Source organism: Centrocercus urophasianus, unplaced genomic scaffold (genome assembly GCF_019232065.1).
Source record: "Centrocercus urophasianus isolate 14NV4802_14NV808 unplaced genomic scaffold, USGS_Curo_1.0 seq_73, whole genome shotgun sequence".
In the NCBI taxonomy this organism is placed as follows: domain Eukaryota; kingdom Metazoa; phylum Chordata; class Aves; order Galliformes; family Phasianidae; genus Centrocercus; species Centrocercus urophasianus.
This window is the reverse complement of record NW_024885344.1, coordinates 3101453-3123225: the sequence shown is the minus strand read 5'-3', so window position 1 is coordinate 3123225 and position 21773 is coordinate 3101453. Positions and strand designations below refer to the sequence as shown.

The 21773-nt window shown below is 39.6% G+C and overlaps 1 protein-coding gene across 3 annotated transcripts in view; it reads right to left on the bottom strand.

Annotated features, from left to right (window-relative positions):
* Positions 1-21773, bottom strand: part of LARGE1 (LARGE xylosyl- and glucuronyltransferase 1) — a 279742-nt gene that overhangs the window by 8458 nt on the left and 249511 nt on the right. For all 3 annotated transcript variants that reach the window (XM_042837889.1, XM_042837887.1, XM_042837888.1), the window contains 3 exons: positions 14464-14627; positions 10696-10974; positions 4841-4987 (listed from right to left, as the gene is read on the bottom strand). In XM_042837889.1, the coding sequence (XP_042693823.1) occupies positions 4841-4987; positions 10696-10974; positions 14464-14627 (590 nt within the window). The remainder of the gene's footprint in view (positions 1-4840; positions 4988-10695; positions 10975-14463; positions 14628-21773) is intronic.

The window sequence follows — 21773 nt, the reverse complement described above, 5'->3', positions numbered from 1 at the left end:
TACCTAACGCTCATGTGAGAAACAATTACAAAATATACAGGCAGTTCATCTACACTGCAAAGTGCTGCTTCTTGTTCCTAGCAACCAAGTGGCAGTATCAGAGCTCTAAAATCAGTGTGAAATCCTGCAGCTCTCTTAAGACCCTGAAAATTAGCTATTTCTACACCACAGTGACATTCACGATCTGCTTTATATGTAATTTTATAATTTGTATGAGAGACACCTGCAGCTCCGGATAGATGTTCTGTTTTATTAATTACTGTTATTTCTATGGTAGAAGCCAAAGTGCATAATTAAATTAATAAGTAAAATACCACATAAGGGCTTTCTGCTGCACTTTCTATATTGCAGGGAGTGCCCATGTGATCTTAAGTAAGGTAATCAATTTGATTTACAGAAAAAGATTCTTTTATACTTTGTTAATTTTCTTTAGGCCGCAGCGGGCTCCTTCCAAGCACAGCTTGAATCCACCCCATTAGCGCCAGGGTCAATGATTCTCTCGCCCACTTACTTTTCTTACACCTTCCCAAAAATCAATGAGACAGGCTCTTTCTGCAGGCTCATAGATTAAATAATGAAACAAAGGCATAGCAGGCCATCTGTATTACAGTCTTCTGAGATGTGTAGCAGAAGGGGCAAAACAAACATCCTGCCAGTTTGTAATGCAGGGTACACGAAATTCACAAGGATGACTCATGTTCTCAAAGTGTAGAGATTTAAGCTTAAACTATTTGCAGAATTGGGACCTGAGGCAATGGCTCAAGCCGGAAATTCTAACAGTGTTGCAAGCCATCGCTGAAAACAGAGATACAGAATTGTAACCTAAGAGTTGCCACTTGGCTGTGTGTTGGTATGGCTTACCAACAGACAAACAATAGTGCCCAGCTTCACTGACTTCTTGTTCAGGGGTGGATCAGGAGGATGGAATTACTAGGACAGCAATGGTGTCCCAAGGAACTTACAGTCCTTTGGAGGCTGCATTTCTAACTTACACACAGATTGAATCACTTTCATCTATCTGCCTTGAGGACCAGGAAAAAAAGCCCTTCTGTATTAAAAAAAACCACAACAACTGACAGTGAATTAATTAACCAGAAGTTATTAGAAATCAGTGCCGGATTTTAAAAGAAGCTTACAGTCTGTAATGGCCTTTGGAACCATCTCCGAGAAACCCATTCCTTTTCTTGGCTTTTTCAGGAAAGGACATTGTAACCCATGCAGCCACTAATGGGCAGCTATCTACACCAGACAAAATGCAATCATAATACAGAGCTTAAAATGATATGGAATTGTGGAAGATGCTGTATCTTCTAACATCTTACCTCTGGCATTTTGAAATTAATGATGATGATAATAATAATGACTACTAAACACTCACAATGTGATTTGGATCTTCAAAGCTTCATGCAAACTTTCGTTAATTGAGAGATTCCTGAAGAGAGTCAGGCAAATGCTGCTGTTCTTCTAGCAAAGCTCTCTCACTGATTAACACAGTGGGGGGATCAGGGCACTAACCATAAAAGCACCACTTACTTTTGCCCCTTTCTGGGGAAATTAATATAAGCATACACATTAGATAAGGTATAAACTTTGTAGGAGGAGAGAATGGACCAGCAGGAAAACTAAAATTGCAGGGAACAGACAATGAAGAGAAAATAGGGAAGTGAGATTGGAGAGACAAAAGAAAACAGAAAGAAAGGAATAGACCAAATAATAACAGAGAAAATAATACCAGAGACCTTCTACTTGTCTCTTCAGAGCAACTGATGTGAGTGGAAGGAAAGAGGCAGACATAGAAGTGGCTGAGGTCAGGACAAAAAGGAAAATGAGTATAGGATGGTCAAATAAGGTACATGCTGTTTATAGCGAAATAATAAGACTAGAAGCTAGAATTGTGAGAGTCTAAGATTACATGCATGTATTCACAAAGAGTATGTGCCAGGTATCATGCCCACATATATATATGTGCACACGTACAATCTGCTGGAACTAGGTCTTAGCCAGTGACTAATCATCACGTGAAATGTACTGCAAAATGAGCATATGCAGACATCATCGCACGATGTTCTTATAGGGGAAGCTACCACAAAAGAGTGTGCCATTTCCAACACATTTTGTTTTAGATAATATAAACGTAGGAAATGGCTCACTGTCTGTACTGGTCTTCCATCAGCAGGACAAATGAGTACATCTAGTTTTCCCACTCAGATCCTTATCATTCAAGGTTTAAACACACACTGAATTTTAAGGCCATTTTCAATCTCACAGACTCCTGGAAATAGTTTGTCTTAGTGAAAATAGTGACCGTGGCATTTTCAAGCACAGTAGAAATTTTGAAAAATTCCAACAAAGTCACCTTCTCTGGAGAAGGTTCTGGGGAGACCTCATTATGGCCTTCCAGTACTTGAAGGGATTTATATACAGGAGGGAGGCTGACTTCTTAGGAGAGGACGAGGGGATAAGGATCTAAACTAAAAGAAGGGATACCTAAGTTAGATGTAAGGAAGAAATTCTTTACGCAGAGGATGGTGAGGCACTGGCACAGGCTGCCCAGAGATGGTGGACTGTGCATTGTGGATGCAATCAGTTAATTAGTCAATCAGTCATTGTTGGTTATGTTTTCTCAGTGTAATGCATCTCCTATCACCTGTGGCTTTACTTGAGCCTGATAGCTGTGTAGGTAGTACATTCATGGTTCATCAGCTACCACCCAACCACAAGGCAGGCATGTCCTCATGAGGCATAGTCACTGCCAGCACCTGCACACAAAGCCAGCAATCCGTGACAAAGCATCCCATCGCTGCAGAGGGTTTCCATCCTCTGCACACCCAGTCATCCATAGATGCTCACGTCTTCCTTTTTCTTTCGGTGCTGACTGGGGGCTGTAATTGAGAGCTGTTTTGTATTTCTTAGCTGCCTAGAGGTAGAAAAGGTCACAATTTGGAAAAGAGGTGATAAAAGCAATTTCAGCCAAGGAAAGATCGTAATCTATAGTGTGGTGTGAGGGACTGGGATGCTGCAGGCACTCTCAGCAATCACTGTCACAGCAGTCCTCCTCAGCTCCCTCCCACCTGCTCAGCCTTGAATTGCAGCATTATTAAAGCACCTTGAAGGTGGACGTGGAAATTCTCAGTCCAGATCACAGCTGCTTTGTGGCTATTGATAGATTTTAGCAATGAAATGAGAGAAAGTAAACTAGGGAAGCATCTGTAAAATGTGTCCTACATTAATATGTAAACCAGCAATAGAACTCACATCCTTCACTTCTTATTTAACCTTGTCCTGGCAAAACTCCCACTAACATTAAAGAGATTTTTGTGTGAGACTTGAGAAGGGACCTGCAAATGTGGCTGTGCACCTAACATGCCAACATGCTGTACAGCTTGACAATGAAATCTGTAGTGGAAGACCACTGCTGCACAGGCTTAAAATTTGTCTGCTGGTAGAATGTAACAACTGTAAATCCCGAGGATGTTACTTTCCACTGGAAGGATTTTTTCTTTCAATTATGGGAGAAGCAAATATTTTCTGTCAACAAATATATTGTCCTTTTGCATATATTAAAAAAACAAAAAAAAAACCAAAAAAAAAAAAAAAACCAAAAAAACCAACAGCCATAGAAGACAGAAAAATGCTTGGTCTGTCATTACCCTCAAGTAATTTTCAAGAGAGAGGCATGACTTCCTAATATCTCAGTCATCTTGAGCTTCTATTTCAAAGTAATTTCTTGTAGATGGAGGGTCAGAATTGTGTGTTCCAGGCTCACACAGGCTGTTTACTCTGGCATCTGCGTAAAGCAACGTGAAAGAAGGGTGGCTGCTGTGATGAGAGATGTGCATAATGCAATGAATGGAAGAATTGCAAGGAAAGGATGGAGAGGTGATAAAGAGCTCTGCTGGCCATGCAGAGCATACTTAGCGTTTTCATAGTTCTTTTCTCTAGATCTTGAAATACTGAATAAAGGAGAGGTGAACATTGTTACCTGCATTTCAGAGATGGAGAACAAAGATACAAGAAAGAGAACTGATTCATGGATCATCTCTCAGCGGGGCAGGAGCGGAGCTGGGACAAGAACACAGGCTCCTAAGACCCCTCTCTGTGCAGTATCTTAAGGCCATATTGTACTGTTGCTATCACTATGAACCTTTACAATTGTCTGCTAATCAGACCTTACCACACACCCATGAGACAGTTAACCCCTGGTAGCTGTATTTTAAAACTGAAGAGTCTGGCAGATAATAGAAGTGAGTTGTTCACAGCCAAAAAAGGAGTCTGTTTCAGAGAGGAGCTCCAAATTTAGGTGCTCTTCACTTCTCAACTCTAGTCAGAGTTGACTTTTACCTCCATATTGTGAAACTGCAGCTATTTAAGCAGCTATTTCATACTTCATAAGAGCACACGGCAAGCCTGTATTTGTTTTTCCAATCAGTCAGTGAGGAAGTGAACCGATAAGCAGAGAGAAATTATTTTTGGTCACATGAGGGACACAGTTATCCAGATAGTATTTGGCAGCCAAGAAGCAAATTACATGCACATGAGTGTAATGGTTGCGCCTGATTTCATAGAGCAATAAAAAATGATGAAAATAAAACAAATTCAATTTAACATCTGAAGCCTTTCAGTAGAGGAGTATAATACTAGACAAAATGCTGAGCTTACAGATGGAATATGTCCACATATGACTGTTCACCGCTTCTCTATGAAAAGGGAAAAAAATCCAATATGTTTCTTAATGGAGCTAGATAGCTGACAGAAAAAAAGAAAAATCAAATATTCACAGAAAGTAAAAACAATCTTCAGAGGTAATGAACAAAGGTTCAATGACAGTACTTTCTATTACCTGAATGTGAAGAGGGTTCCCATGTCCAACATAGACAGCAGCTCTGCTTTTGACTTGGGGAAGGAGAGGCGGTAGCGTAGGGTCTCAAAAGCTGGTATGATCAGAGCTTTCTTGGTGTTAGCCAGGTCCAGCTGGGTGACTGACTTCCTGGCAAAGACAAACAACAAATACAAGCAGGAAAATGTTAAACTGAGAAAATTCTTTGGCATTTCAACATTTGATACTGCAAATGTGACTGTGGCCCATATTCTTTCCTATGAGTATACTATTCTTTCCTCTCCTATGGAACAGATACCCACCCTCACGAATACTGGCTGCCATGAAGGTCAGTCTTCGTTCTAGGCAAGCCAAAAGGACATGGTAAATGAGCAGAAGTGTTTCTTGATGATTGCTCATCATGCTCTCCTATGAAGAATGGTTGAGGGAGTTGGGTTTGTTTAGCTTGGAGAGGAAGAGGCCCTGGGAAGACTTCACTGAGACTTTCTAATACTTGAAGGGAGCTTGTAAGAAGGAGGGGGATTGACTTTATACATAGTCTGATAGTGACAGGACTAGCTTTAGACTAAAAGAGTAACCTAAAAGAGTTTAGGTTAGATGTGAGGAGTTCATTACTTAGAGAGAAGTCAGGCACTGGCACAGGCTGCCCAGAGAAGCTGTGGGTGCCCCACCCCTGGAGGCACTCAAAGTCATGTTGGATGGGGCTTTGGGCAGCCTGATCTAATGGCTGGCAATCCATGGGCAACTCCACGGCAGAGGGATTGAAAATAGATTGGTCCCCTCCAATATAAGCCATCCTATCATGATGCCCATGATAGCGTTCAGCTCAAAGCTCATTTATGCTACTGAGAAGAGCTGTGCACTGGGTACTCTGAAACACATCACTTTCTGCCTTCTTTTGCTTCAAGTTGTGCAGTGTGAAGACTGTTTCAGAGGGTGTGTGCACACATGCAGACTGTATTTTGCACAAAAGAGGCCTTAGGACAATTGCAGCAGGAGAATAATAGCTTGGCAGTCATACGCACGGCCTGCCAGAGGTATTCCATCAATTCTTTCCTAACAAACTAAAGCCTAAAGAAAAAGAAAGAGAAGTTACTTTTCCATTCCCCAACTGAATCTTAGCATGCTTGTCATCAGAAATAACTCTGTCTCAATTTTTCTTTCATTATCTTTATATTTCATAAGAGAAATATGCTTCTCTTTCCCTGTCATAGTCAGTTCCTCTTAACAGGATTCACTGTCCTGACTTTTATGTTACTGCAACAAGCAATCAAGGACAATGTTGACAAGCAAGAAATTCTCTACAGCCTTATAAGATGAAAGAATTTGGATCACTGTCATAATACCAGGAAAACCAAACAAAACAATTTCCTAGGACCCAGAATACCTAGAATTTATTTCTACTGCCATCGGATAAAAAGGAAAAGAGGTAGGCTATTTAATAATATCTGAATTTTAGAGAATTCATATTGCCCTATGGGCCTGTTCTAGAAAAAGAAATCTGTTCTGAGAGCCATACTGTATAGTTTGCATTGTTTAAAGAACCTCTGCCACATTTCACTGAACTTTTCACAATTGAAGGATTTTAACAATGTCTTACCGTAACTTTACTTTCCTCCCTGCCTTCTCCCTCACCATCACTAATGGCTAAGATACCTGCATGTAAATAGATGACTCCTTCACGATCGGCCTCCATGACCTTCCAGAATCACTGAGCAGTGCCACTGATTCTGGAAGGTCTTTATGATGCTTTTAATGTTTCTTCCCCTTCACACCTTCTCTGCAAGCAGGGCACGCTAACACAGTTACTCTGACAACATCTCAGGCTTTCCGGACTCTGTGCAATCTGTCAGCCTTGAGCGGTGCAGCTTTGAGGATTCAGTTTGAGGAAGAAGCAGATAATGTTTGCTGTGATGCTCATCCTTTGGGCTCTGCAAGGAAAGAGCAGCTTCCATTTATGGCTGCTGCTGTCTCTTTGATGGAGAGCTCTGAAGTCCCATGCAAAAATCTAGGTCCCAGCTGTGCTTGGCATTGCTCAAGGAGTAGGAGACAATCCTGCCCACCAAAGTTCACAGTCTGAAGTTGAACAAAGCTAAAGCAGATGTAGCTATCAAGTAGGGGTAACAGCAGAGGCTGTCAGGCAGAGCAAACTGCGCTGCAACCAGTGTTGAGCATGACTCATTTTCTAAGATATGGGATACAAGCCCTAAAATGATGTGGATATCAATAATTTGCTCTGTATGCTCCCTGCTCCTGTCATCTGCAGATTTAGTACTGGTGTCAGTGGCTGAACTGGGCCTTAGATCTCATGTTGGAAACAGCAGATGACAGTAGCGTTACAAATAAAACCAAGGGCAGAGTGAACAAACTGATACACAAGGCTGAAATCACTGGCACAGTCCAAGGTGAGTACAAAAAGAAAGGTAAGCAGAGAGAAGCAGAAGTCTGAAAACAAGGTGCTTATAGTAGATGCAATCAAACACAGAGAAAGCAGAGATGAAAGAGTAAAATGCCATAACACGATAATCTTTGCAGAAACATATTTAAAAGATATGTGAGAACCTGAGGTACACAGTGCTAAGGCCAAAGGGGATGGGTTCACCAAAAGTGAGCTGGGAGCTGAGACAGCAGCATGATCTCTGAGAGCAACAGTCTGCTTTGGATGCAGACTACATGATGCAAAGCACTGACATAAGGTGAGGAAAGAATCAGTGTTGATAACCAGGTGTGGAATCTGGATGACAAAGGACAAGAGAAACCATGTTAATTATGACAAAGAGAGGGAGATATTGGTAGAGAAGAAAACGTCTTCCATTTTCTTCTGACATCCATAACTGGTGGTCTGCTCCTTGAACCGCCAGCTGAAAATCTAACCTCTTCCTATTGGAAGCAAATCCATTTTTCTTTTTTTGTGTGGTGGCATTTTTCCTGTTTCAAGCAGAGGTGCCATTTGCTGGTTGACTGGTTTCGTGGTACTTGGAATACAAGATTTCCACTGTTAACTGTTGCAAATTACGTAGACTATAATGGAAGGAATATGTTTGATTATTTTACAAACCAGCAATGGGGAAACAGTTTAATTCCTGCACTATACTTGTGAGGGCTGTTGGTTTCAGTAACATCAATCCTGCAGCCATTTTTCTCCATCTGTACTTTTCCCTAGACCCTAAAACAAGGAGACAAGATTTCATGAAGTGGTTTTCTCTTTGCTAATGTTGTCCAGGAAACCGTTTCCCAGGCACCTTTGTGTTCAGACCTGATGTATGTCATTCTGACACACTGAGGGTTGGGTTAAATTTTTAATTTAACGATCAACTCTGTTTTTTCTAAAGCATGGAAGAAATGAACTTTAAATCACAAGGGCTCCTCAGAGGCTGAATGAAGAGCATTGAGTTCAATCTTTGCATCTCCACAGTCCTTTCCAAACAGTAATAAACAGCTCTCATCCTCAAGTGGGCAGATAGATAGAATCATTCCCATTTCTAGAGTACAGGGAAGTTCAGACACAAAAATGTTTGCATTGAATTCAGAAAAAAAAAATAAAAAAAGAAAAAAAAATAATTGATTGTGATTCCTCCTGAAATACTACAGATCAACCAGAAATACTTCTCCATTTATGTTGCAAGGGACAGGTTTGTAACCTGTGGACAGAGTTTGGATGTGAGCTCTCATTTAATGCTAATGTGTCCCTGGAAGAAAAGGGCATATTTTATACAAATGCATCAGGAAAGAACTTTAGTGCTAGCTATGACAACTATGGATACCATAAAGAAGCAGCCTGTCTAGTTATTTTATGTCAGATGAGCCTCTAGGATGACCCAGACACCTTACTTGTTGCAACCAGAAAAAGCCTTTAGCTCCAGAGTAATGACAAGATGACCTCAGTAACTAATGACTGAAAGTGACAAAAGCACAGACCACAAAAATGTCTGAGTTCTGTAAACAGGAAATCTTTAAATGATACATTTCTTCCCTTCTCCGTTTTATAGCGCAGTAAGACAAGACAAAAAGGGGTTTTGATGGAGATTAAAAGCATTGAAATGACCTTACTTAGTAGATGTGAAAAAGCTCAATTAGCACAAATCTAAGTGCTATCAACAGACACCTAGAGGGACTGGTAACCAGCTTCTTCAAAACTGTCTGTAATCATTCACACAGAACCTTCAAAGTAGGTCGAAAATGTTTTTTCAAAATTCCTTTTTCTCTGAGAATACATACTCTGCAGAGACACAATAGATGGGACTCCACAAATTTGCAAGCGAGAGGGACTTGTCTGGCACGTCCTGCACAAAGCAGTGCCTGAAACACCATGTATCTCCATTTGCTTATGGTTACCCACTCTGAGGAAGCGAAGATGGAAACGTGTGACAGCTCTCAAACAAACAGCTGCTGCCATTCAGACTGACGGCACTGATCAACTACCTGCAGAGGTAGCAGGAACAATCAATGTGGAAAGATACAACACAGCCGTATTTAAAATAATCTCATTGCATCTCCCTGCTATTTTACTGAGAAAAATCATTATTGAAAAAGCAACAAAAGATTCTAGTCCACACACACAAAAATTCAGTTCCCTTTTAAATAGCTGGTAGTAGCAGACCGGCAATTTTGATATTCCCAAACAACAGAGAGGCTGATGTAGGTTTCACAAAGGACTTGTAGAGTAATGTAAGATCTCAGCTGTGACAATGGTCAGTGCCAATCCATCTTCTGAACAAAACCAGTGCGTGGTATCACTGTGCATTTAGTCCTGTGATACACTGTCACCATAAGAGAACTATTTCTATGGCTGTAACGTATTAAGTACATTGTGGCATACCATTTTGTCCCCTTCCTCCTTCAGTGCTGGCTTCCATTGGTGCACTGCGGAGCATCAAGGAGGGACAAGTTTTATTTTTGGTACTACATGCCGCTGTCAATAGCTGCGATACTAAAACAAAGGGATTGCTCTGTAAATTTACTACACAGGGAAACAGATTTCCCTTTATGCCCCAGCACCCCAGGCCTGTGTACTGGAGGGGCTCACCTACATACAGACCCTCACTGTAGCACTGTGGTCAAGTTTAACCAAACTCAGAGAGAGATGAAAAGCAAAACTGGTTAAGGATTAAGGATCTGAAATCCTTCTGTCTGGCCACAGGGTGTCCTCCTTGCTCTATGCTTTGGTCTCAGATGATCAGCCTCAGTAGGGGAAAAAGGTCTTCATTAAAAATAGCTCTGTTCATGGATCAGAGGTCTGCAGTTTGCTCAGCCCAACTTGCTCACATTTATTGTCATACAGTACATACTGAGTTTACTCTTCCCAGTTTCTTTATGCTAATTATTTTGCCTCGACAGGTGCTGGCATTACAGTCATATTCCTGAGATGCTTAGACCCTCATTGTGTTTTTAAGCTATGGAACTAGATAAAGAGCATGTCACAGGGGCAACAACTTCATTCATGTTTTGCATGTTTTTTTTGTCAATGACATCAAGAACTTGCGATGCTTGAGGAAACTGCCCAGTTCACATCTCTGCTAACACTGGATGCTACTGTACATTTAATGATCCTCAGTCCAGTTCAATTTTCAAATTGATTCTTCTGCTGCACTAAGGGAGTGACTCTGGTGGCTAACGAGGCTCACATAAGATCTTAGCTTTTCTTTTGTAACTATATTGTGTCACTTCCACTTACAACCTCTTCCTCTAGTCTAAAAATGATTTTGCTTTGCTGGGCATTGTCCCACTTTAAACATCTACAAGCTGCTTTTTTCAGATCTGCTCAAATAGCATAATTTTGGGAATGTGTGAGAAGAGTGGAGTGACAAGGACAGAAAAAGTGTGTGGCAGTGGAAGGCTATCCTCCACTTCCCATTTACCTGAGGTACTCGTAGAGTCCATACATGGGCAAGAAGTCAATGTCAGACAGAAACATGTATGGTGTGCTGATGTGCTTCATGGCCACATTCCTCAGAAGATTCACTGGATAGAACTGGCCCTCCTTGTACACAATGTGGTAGCCGACATTGTGGCGGCTCATGAGTACTTCTGAGCCCTGGGCGTAACGCAGAAATTGCTGGGCTTCTGCATCAGAAAGATAGAGTGCCAGGCTGATTGGACCTTCCCAGTGTTTGCAGATGGCTTCAAGCATCTGGAGCCTGAAAGAGGAAGGGTGAGAATAAGAAAAGGCTGTCTCCCTGTCTGGGACTCTTTTTCATCTCATCAAATACAGCTGTCTCTATCTAAGTGAGACAGATTGGGGTCACTTTATATCCTGTGGAAAGCAATAAATATTTCTGCAGCACAATTCATCTTATCTAAGTCTATGTCTCCTTCTGGACAGATGGACTGTGCCCTAGATACGCTTATGTCTCCTCTGCGTACAGTGGTGAGACAAAGATGGCCTTAGCTCAGATAGAAACATCCGCAAGGCAAATACGTAAAACAGTGCCTAGTGCCCAATTCACATTCTGTGTCAAGATTTTGTCATACCCTAATATACTACTCTTCAAAAATCTTGAGGAGGACAAACACCTACAGACTCAGAAATCGTGTCACCTCCTGTTTATGGAAACCTTTCCCAATTATTTTTAAGACATTAAGATCTTAAAAGCCCTTAAGAATGGTAAGTCAAAGGAATACTGACCCCCATGAACATTTGTATTGAGTGGAAAAAAAATCACTGACAGGGAAAGGTCAAATAGATGAAATGTCAATAGCAATGTTTTATTGTTTCATGGTTTACTATAAGTAGGAAGCAAGCAGAGAAGGAAGGAGAGACATAGCACTGTCATGGAATATCAACAGAGCACTTTAGACAAAAATATCGTTTAAAGTATTAATTTGCATATATTTTTAGCAATACCTCCTCAAATTCCATGAAATGATTTTTAAGACAGTTTGTATCGGTGTATATTTTTAAGAACTCCCAGTAGTTACAATATTATTGAAGAAAATGTCAACAAAGGACTTTATATATAAAGGAAATCGTATCCATTCTGGTCAAAATAGATTAATCACTTTGTGCAGTTTAAACAAAATTGCCTTGAGAGACAGGTTTGCCAATATTCTATTAAAAATTAAGAAGAGTAGACTATGCAACATGATAATCTTTCCTACGTTTCATATCCACATTACTAGATTTTTCCTATTAATATTTATACAGTATATAAGAAAAGTTTTCTGCATCATTGTAATCAGAGAAAAGAATTTCCCCCTCCTACTATCACACTAAGCACTGCAGCAGAAAGGAACGATATACCAGCAAACACAAATTCTGATTTAACATTAATAGCTTTTTTCTGTGTTTCTGATGACATCCACAACAATATAATCATTCTGTCTTAGATATGAGATATTACATTTACTAGTCTACACATGGTACATTATTTTCTTTTTATCTACTATTGAAACAAAGGTTATTATCAGCATGAAACATACAGCTGAATTAGAAACACAGATCAATAAAAAGGATCTAAAAGGTATATGAAATCCTTAGGCTTTAGATTGTACTAGTAACAAATACATAAAAAAATACATTTTTTGCGTTTCTCCAGCATCATGGAAACCTGTTAGTCAGAAGGATCCATTTCATCAGCATTCAGATTTTGGGAACCTTTTATAAATTAAATAATAGCTAGAAAGAAATGCAGCGAAACACCTTTCAAGGACTCTAAGCAGTGGACAAATGGCATACATAACTTACTTAAATGGCACACCTGATGATGCCTGCAAAGCTTTCCATGATAGTTAAATGGAAACTGGGCTTTGCTGGTATAAATTTGAAGCTGGACAGCTCAGTGCCCTTCAGAACACTCCATTTTGCTGTGTCTTTCTCAATAACAGGCTCCACTTCTACGAGCTTGATACAGGGACTGCTGAGTGATGCTACACAACCTGCACTCTGTAAGTTGTTAGAATTGTCTCTTTTGACCATAAAACTAAGAAATACAAGTTTCTAAGCTCACCAAGTTCTTTCTTTGTTGTTACGTTTCTTGAGGAATGTGTTCTCTAGAGAAAATAAACTCCTACATTGTATAATAAATGAGGTCATCATTTAGTTGTTAAATTTTTTAAGGTCTGTTTCAGCCAAGGGTATTTCACTGGAAATCACATTTTGTGAGATTCTTTGTTTTGATTCTTCCTCTTAAGCATATTCAAACCAATTTACAAGTTATTTTGACCCCAACCTCAAGCAGCCTAATGCTAATTCTGTCTTTCTTGCCCACATCCTCATCTCACATTTTTTAACTCCCACTCTGATTACTGATTTCTAGATACATTCCATGCCTTATAGCAAGGCTGCCTAGCCAAGTACTTGAAAGCTGCATATGAAGCCAGTGATAGGAACAAGCCATTATAAGACCAAACTTGTCACATCAGTACAAAAGTGACAATTAACCAACAACGACAACACTGAATGAATTCTCTCTCAAAGCCTCCATCTACAGACATTAATGTTAGCTCCTAAGCTGCTCCACTGCCTTCCACTCCTCAAGCCTATAGCACAAAGAGAAGCCTGTCACAACAGTACTATCAGCCTCAGCTCCAGCAGGATGAGAACTGGAGACATGGGGAGTTACTTTTCTGCCTTTCCTTATGTTGGCTGATCATCTGAAAGAACTAAGCAAGAGCATGGCATATAGCACATTGTTTATGTACATGCCATCTTACATCTGAGACACTATTCTTAACTGTCTACAGCTGCGCCGGAGGAGTTTAATAAAAGTGGTCTAAAGAAGGTACGAAAAATGAAGCAGTAACTGAAAGATGTGAAAGAAAACAAAGCAGCTAAACAGCTCTTTGGTATGATATTATTTATTGATTTTAGCTGAAAGAGAGTATTTCCAGCTCAAATCAATAATTTATAGCAACACACCAAAGAAGCAGGGAAGATTTTTCCTGCACAGTATCAAGAGGGCTGTTCTTCCTGAATAAAAATGTGTGGTTCTGTCTATCAATAAAAACATGTGCCCCAGTGAGGATCCAGAAAGAGAAACAGATGCTCATACTTTGCATCAGTGCCAGTGAATCAGCACCAAGCCCCAGCTCATTCTTTTGAATTAAATTCTGGGGGGAAAATATACCATGTGCACAGACCAGCTTCTACTAATTTATTGTGGCACTCGCTCAGGGTCTGGTTTAATTTATTTCTTTAGTTTTGTACTCAAAGGTTTCTGAACACTTAAGAAATGTTTCCTCAATTAAAAATCAATAGAACAGACACTGATGCACATCACAGTACAATGTGCTGAGGCACTGCTGAAACAGAACAGCCCTCTTCTGTTCGTGTTTATTTTTAAAACAGGCTGCAAATATTTGTTGATATGAATTTCTCTGACCCTCCTGGAATAGTGTTGACCTTCTACTAGCGTACCAGTGGTGGTATTCATGGGTCTTACAGCATTCTGCATGTGCTCCTCTAAGTGAAATAGTAGTTGCCTGCTTATAAGCCAGGTGTTTTTCCATGATTTTATAACCCACTCTGATAGCAGCAACTACAAAGTTTAGAACAGATTTGAACTGAAAAGCAGGAAGAAACAAGAGACCGGCAATTCAAAGTACTACTGAGCTGGCTGATCTAGACCAAACTGTCACAGTGCTGTCAGAAAAGATTGTGTCATGCTTCCAAATAAGATTTTCCTTACCTGTCCATTGAAAGCTGAGCCACCAGTGTTACATCAGTATTGTCCGAAGCAGGCTCGTATTCATAGTGTAAAAAATACAAATGAGTGCGATGGACAGTGAAACGTTCTCGACGAAATTCATAGCACAAATCATCCTCATCCAGCTCAGACAACTGTTTCTGGAGCTGTAAAGTAAGAGTAGACATAAAGGTAAGATCTTTACAATTTCTCTTGAGAGTCAGAGAGAATAAAGAGGTTGGAAATCTGTAGCATGAGGCAATGAGGAGTGCAATTTGAATTCCACATACATATCATATTTTCCCAAGCCTCACTCCTTCCAGTCAATGGACATGAGATAAGAAGAAAGGTCTTTTAAGTAATGAGGCAGACAGTCCACAGTATTATGGTCTATGTATTGCATACATCATACATATTATAGACTTCCAACATCCAGACTAGCAATGAAACAGTGAACAATCACAACATTTAATACCACCAAGTTTCAGAGCAAATGTTCCAATACGATGCATAAGGCCATTCCTTCTGTGAAGCAGTATTTTAAACTACTTGTAGACATAAAGCTCCAGTAGAGAAGACTCAGCAGCAGATTAAGTTTGTACCCTGGACTAAGCAATTCCCATTCTGCTGCCTCTGCTGGAGAATGCTAAGTGTTGCTAGGGGCATGGACAGACAGCTGGAAAAGTAACAAACTGAACATTAGTCAGTTTATTGAGACGTACATATCTGCATCAGTATAATTTTGCAATGAAAATAATCTTTCAACTGCAGAAGAGCCAGAATTAAGCACAGGATTTGTGGTTCTAGATACCTGGTTTGTGAAACTGAAAGGATGTCAGATTACCAGAGAGCACGTATTTCTTGGTTTTCTTGAAAATCAAGACACTTCAAAGTCAAAATAGGCAAAAGAAAGCAATTCAATCCTGAGTCATGTAGTCATGTAGCTTTAAAAGAATAAAAGTTTAGCTATGGGAAAAGGAGGAAGAGAAAAACTGACCAAATGTCTCAGCAGCTGACCAATTCCATCACTGAACTACATTATTTAAAGCCAAACATCTGGGTAGATTACTTAAAATGCATTCATTTGAAAGGAAAAATCAGTCATGCCTGCTCTTAAAAGTTCTACAAAATGCAGCACAGATGAAAATTATACATATGGTGTTGACACATCAAATAGAGTTTTGTTTGCGTTGCTCTGAAATACAGGTTATTAGTAAAGGTATCATTTTTTACACTGTATTTCTTAAAAGCATTCTCTAAGAAGGATACGATTACCTATTTGTCAGTAAAGAGTAAATTAAGATGAATATCCATTTCAGATTTTCACAAGTTTTGATAAAACCACGGCGGATTTCAAAGCTGTTTCACGCAACAAACATATTATGAATTACAGACATTTATTTAGATTTAAAGATCTGTTCAGAAGGTTTAAAGCAATAGTTTACAACAGTATCATTAAGAAAAAACATTGGAAAATGCAGGTGTTTCTTGTTCTAATGCTGTGCTAAGAACAAGAGCTGCTGTTCTTGGAACTATAAGCATGATGGCTGCCATCAACAATAATGTGAGAACGGAATGTTTTCCTGTGAAGGCTGATGGAATAATTCCCAGCATCTTTCTGTATATCACTCTTTAATCTTCTTTTGAATAATGGGAACATCATCTTTGATTTCAATGAGTTTTGGATCAGGATCTCACTCTTTCTTGCTATTGTTCTGCATAGATCTTACAATGCCTCTCAGGAGAGACTGCTTTTAGAAAGATGAGAGTTTGAATCTTGACAAATCTTCACGCAGGCAAAACTACTGAAATCAAGATCTTTTGGTGGAACAGAAATCAGGAATTCATTAACTTTATTGCTGGAGTTCCATTCATTCTGCTTTACAGATCATAACTGAACCTGTACTTCATTTCCAAAAGAACATTCAAACAATATATGAATTAAACTCATTTAATTTAAATTTAATTAAAATTAAACTCATTTAAATTCATTTTTTAAATGAATTTTTTAAAAATAATTTTTTTCACAAAAATGCCTATAAAGAAATATATATATACATACACACATATATATACACATGTATATGTATTACCAGAATTATCAAGGAGGTTTAAATTTAAATGATTAAGACAATATCAAAGCACTAGGGAAGTTAGCCATGCCCTAAAATGTTCATTTTTAAATCCTCATTTTTTTCCTTTTATTCAATCTAGTTCAAGGACGATTTTGTTGTGGGTTTTGTTATTTTTAAGAGAAATATTTACAGCTATAATGGAATAGTGCTGCCAGTTTCTGAGGTTGAAGAAATAACCAAATATCTCACCCTTTCTTTCCTCCATTGACCTTAACATCAGATCCTTAAAACTGGACAGCTCGTTACTTGAATATGCCTCTTGCCTGATGATTGACAACAGTACAAAGTGGAAAGAATGCCGTAGAGCAAAATATGCGCACTGCACATGTGTGCTTCATGCTTATTAGTGTAACAAATGATTGCACAGCATAAAACAAGTCACAGCCCAACAAATCCCAAACCTTTCCTTTGGAGTCACAGCAAAATAAACCAAAAACCTTTCTTTTGGGCATCTCTTTCTTTTGTACTTACGCTACTTGTGCAGGTGCAAAGGTATCAGTTTCATCATTCTTTTAGGCAGTATTGCTCTTTTATTGCTCTCTGGCATGACTTTCTTGGAGGTAAGAGCAGGAAAGGAAAATTTCCCACCCGTTCTTGCCTCGTTGTCTCTGCAAGACTGAAGCTACTTAATGGCAACTCTTCTAATTTTTTTTTCTTTAACTCTTTTCTCCTTTAAGCCAAGCCAAAACTCTTGTTATTGCTGTGCAAGCACCTCATATATTGAGGTGTGAGACTTAAAGAAAATACAGGGTAAAATATCCAGGTCTTCAACAAACCCCATATTGGAATACTCTTGTACTTCAAGTTCATACTACTGAAGTGGGAATACAAGCACTTCCTTTCTTACGGAAAGACTTTCAGTGCATCTAGCTTATCTGTTTTACCAATGCTTTGTCAGTCTTCACTTACTCTGCCTATACATTCACATACTCCCAGTGTCATGCACACAGATAAAGGCTACAACGTCTTTACTGTGAAGAGAGACAGTCTATAAATACCTACTACACACAGTTGTATGCCATGTTTACAGACACATTTTAAATGGAAAACGTTAAGGATGCACAACATTCAAAATAGAAGGAACTGTCTAAGAGATGCATACATAACTTCAAAGTTACCTCTTTACAAGCTACCTCATATTGTTTTTCAGTTATGTGATCACATAACATTTCTCCACTGATACAATCTTACCTACAACATGTACATTGTGTGGATCCATTCTTTATGGATAAAAACCTCATAGCTTGCTTTAAGATTTCCTCCCACATTATACATTCATGAAAAAATGGGCTTATACTGGCGATCTGACAGATCTATGCAAACAGACACTTATTTAAACACTGTGTGCCATCAAAATAAGGATCTTAATGTCAGCTGGATTTGATAAAAAGATGGCATACCAATTATGAGTCTCTCCATTATACTTACAAGAAAATGCCTAATATAATGAAGACTTTTCATTCTTAGAGTAACAGCATGCATTTTTTCAAAAGCAAGTTCCTGCTTAGCATGAGTTTCATTCTTTCTACAAGATTTTCAATGTGAAGGCTACTTGCCACTGAGCATGTGAGAAGTTTCACCTCAAGGAAACATTCTTGTGGTAGAAAGGCGATATTCTTTTCAGGCTACATGCAGTAGATGTTCTCTAAGGAAATATCATAGAGGAAAAAAGCAAGTGCTTTCATTAGCACATGATGTTACTCGTTTCTGACATAAAAATGGCAACACGCAGAGAGCACCATGGCATACATGAGGCCAGAGCAAAGAGGCAACCAGCTGTGGCAGAGGATCAGATCTCAGGCCAGAAGGCTTTCAACTCCAACACGAATCCTCACCATTTACTAAGTCCAACTGCCTAATGTGCTTGTTTGAGATGAGGTGGTGCTTCCTCTGCATGGCAGACGGTAGGCTCATATGATACGTGGCACATAGCACATATCTTTCACCAACAAATGAGTTACTCCTGGTGAAAATGCATCAGTGATAAGCTTCATTTTTTCATGTCACAGAAATAATTCACTTCCCACCAAAACTTAAAGGACTTCATCCCAAATTAGACCAATTCAACATCCAGGATCAGAAATATTTTCTTTGGGATTACTGATGCTCAAGAAAAAGCTGAACAAAAAATGTTTTGTGTGTGGAAGGCTATTTAGACTTCGGGAAGAGAATGAATCCCCTCATGCAGACCTCTCTCTGTCATAAGAGAGGGTAAGGTGAGGTGAGAATACATGAGGCTTAAGTAACTCAGTAAATATCATGCCAACACAACAGGAAACTGAGCTGCTTAGATGAAAACTTCTAACTTTCAGATCATCTTTCCTTCTCCCAGGTGTGTGCAGTTAAAATTCACAGCAGAAAATCAGCTCAGCTTAGCCACTGAGAGATGAAAAATAACACCAGCTAAGGATGAAACTACAATCTTGCTATAAAATGCAGCAGTTTCATTTCCTCCTGTGTAGCTGCCCCAGTTCCCACCAGTAGGAAATTTGTGTTGCAACGTTTAGCACTTTTAAAGTGCGTGCATTAGTTGTTGCCTTTAGCATGGCATAAACAACAACAACAACAACAAAAACAGACGATGATGTAAGGAGGAAAAAGCACTTACTGAGCATTGTTTGGGATGACCTACATAAAGTACTTCTGGCTTCTCCAGTAATTAGAAATAAAAACCTGACTAATCTCATGTCAATGAAACCTTTATTCTTCCCATGTCATAAAACTTTGTACCATTTGCTATGGGGCAAATTCAGCCTTCTATTAAACACAGCTGTGCTTAGGACAAAGAGAAGTATAGTGTCTGAGCAAGCCTACCTAACAAGAATTTTGCTGTCAAATAAATAAAATAGACAATCTTATTGCTAAACAGAAGTAATGGCTTACCTTTACTATGAATGATCCCATGAACCCAAAGAATTCCTGGCATGCATAACATGACAATTAGGCATATGCAAACTACAGTTTTGTGTATTCTCAGCTGCAGCTGTGAGCTCTGGGTAGTTCTCTGAATTTCTCTTCTCCAGGTCCCCAACACCCATTCTTGGCAGAGCTGTTTATAGCCCTCCCTTGCACCACAGTGCCTTGACAGGCTGGTCTCACGTTTCCTCAGACTCCTCTTCTTCTATGGCAAGTTCCAAAATGTATTCTATATCAGCCCTGCTTGTAGCCCTACAGTCCTTGTTCAAGTAATTTGACAGCAAACTGCACCTGGAGGCACACATCACTCCTTTTCTCTTCCTGTCCCTGGTACTCCCTCTCAGAACTACTGTCTACAGTAAATCTACTCTTTAAGCCTTTCATGGAATCCTAGAATCCCAAAATGGCTCAGGTTGGAATGGCCCTTAAAGCCCACTCAGCCCACCCAGGCAGTCCAGGGCCCCATCCAACCTAGCCTTGAATGCCCCCAGGGATGGGGCACCCACAGCTTCTCTGGGCAGCGTGTGCCAATATCTCACAACAGGATCCTCTGACCTGAATTTTAACCTTTTACAAGTGAAAGTTACTTTTTTTTCCTCCTCATATTGCCTGGATAGCAGTGAGGTTAATGGATCTCTCTCAGAACAGAGATCACACTGGTTTCTGCTCTTAGCTCTACTGTTTGGTAAAACCTGATCCTAAGCGTTCTGAAAGAAACACAGAATATGCCCATCTTCATTCTGGTCCCTCACTTGCAGTGTACTGCATTGTTCTGTGGCACTGACAAATTTATAATCTGATCAGACATATCCATGCATGTTCCAAAGGAGTCTCCAGAGATCTTAGCCTCCTACTTAGCAAACAAAGCACAACTGAGAGTGCGTATATTATAGGGGGATTTTTCAGCCTTATAATTTGCATAAATTTTCAGCAGCCTGGCAAAAGACACATTCTTGGCCCCAAGTTCACTCTTGCTAAATGTCAGCTCTTTCTCTGAACTATGGAGTAGTTCCATGAAGAAGTCATCTGCACTTGCACTGTGTGCAACCCCCAATGCTTTTCCCCATGCTTCACTTTAAAAATTGGGAGAAGGAAAAGGGAGACATAAAAGCACGTCAAAAAGAAACATAGTTCACAATTCCCCCATCTAGCAATACTGTAAGCAGCTGAAAGCAGTATAACGGGAAGTTTCAGGCAGCTAGAAGGATGTGCTACCAGCTCAGCATTTAATAATAACAACAGTTTTAATAATAGAAACAACACAGCTGGGCAAGTTAGGATTTCCTGTCAAAACTGCCATAAACCACCTGCTATTACTAGAGAAAGGCTATGACATGACAAAACAGTACCTTTATATGCCAGTCCCACAAATGATGCAGTAGGCAGAAATACTGCAGGAACAAAGTCAGCCTTTGGAACAGCAGGAGTCTGATTTTAAGTTCAGCACCCAATTACTGCCCTGGAAGCTCCCTTTATGTGCCCTTTTTAGACATTCAGAAATCACTAAATTTATTAGTTGAGTGTAAATTATGTGGCACATTGTTGAGTTTAAACTACGTAGCACATCAATCTCCTGCTCTTCTGATGGATATTACTGGATTGCATGCAGAGCCATTTGCTACTATTAAGAATCAGTGGTTTCATACAAAAAAGTAAGTAAGTTAAGAAGACATTTAGGAAATACTGATACACCTAAGCAAGTGTTTTCAGGGAGAATAAGAATTTTTATGCTGTCCCTTTGTGCTGCTGAATGAAAAAAATGAAAAAGTGGAGGAAATCTGGAGCAAATCTTCATTATTATCATTTTTTTTTAAGTCTTCTCTAAGAGTAATCTACTCTTTTTCTCCAAAAGTGAGTGAAATCAGTGATAAGACTCCCACTGATCTTGCTCTAGGTTTTGGATCAGGACACAGGCTTCAGTAATGGGGGACACCTCATTCAACCTTCAGATTTAATGCTGTGGCAGAAGCACCTGGTGAGAAGCTGTCTGCAGGAAACGAGTTTTAAGAGAATGCTAAAAGGTTGAGTGTGTGTGCCTGTGCTAAAATCAGGCTTACAGTATGTATCTCATAGCACAACTACAGAGATGGCAGGCAGAAGATCACATTGAAGTACTTTAAATGCTGTGGTAGGTTCTTTAGAATGATGTGCTGTGCTTTACATTAAAAGCCAATAGAAAACATTTAATTTAGAGGGTTTCCCTAAAATCTTGTCCCTTGCATCAAAGTAAAAAAGGGCTAAGAAGGGGAAATAGCACGGAAG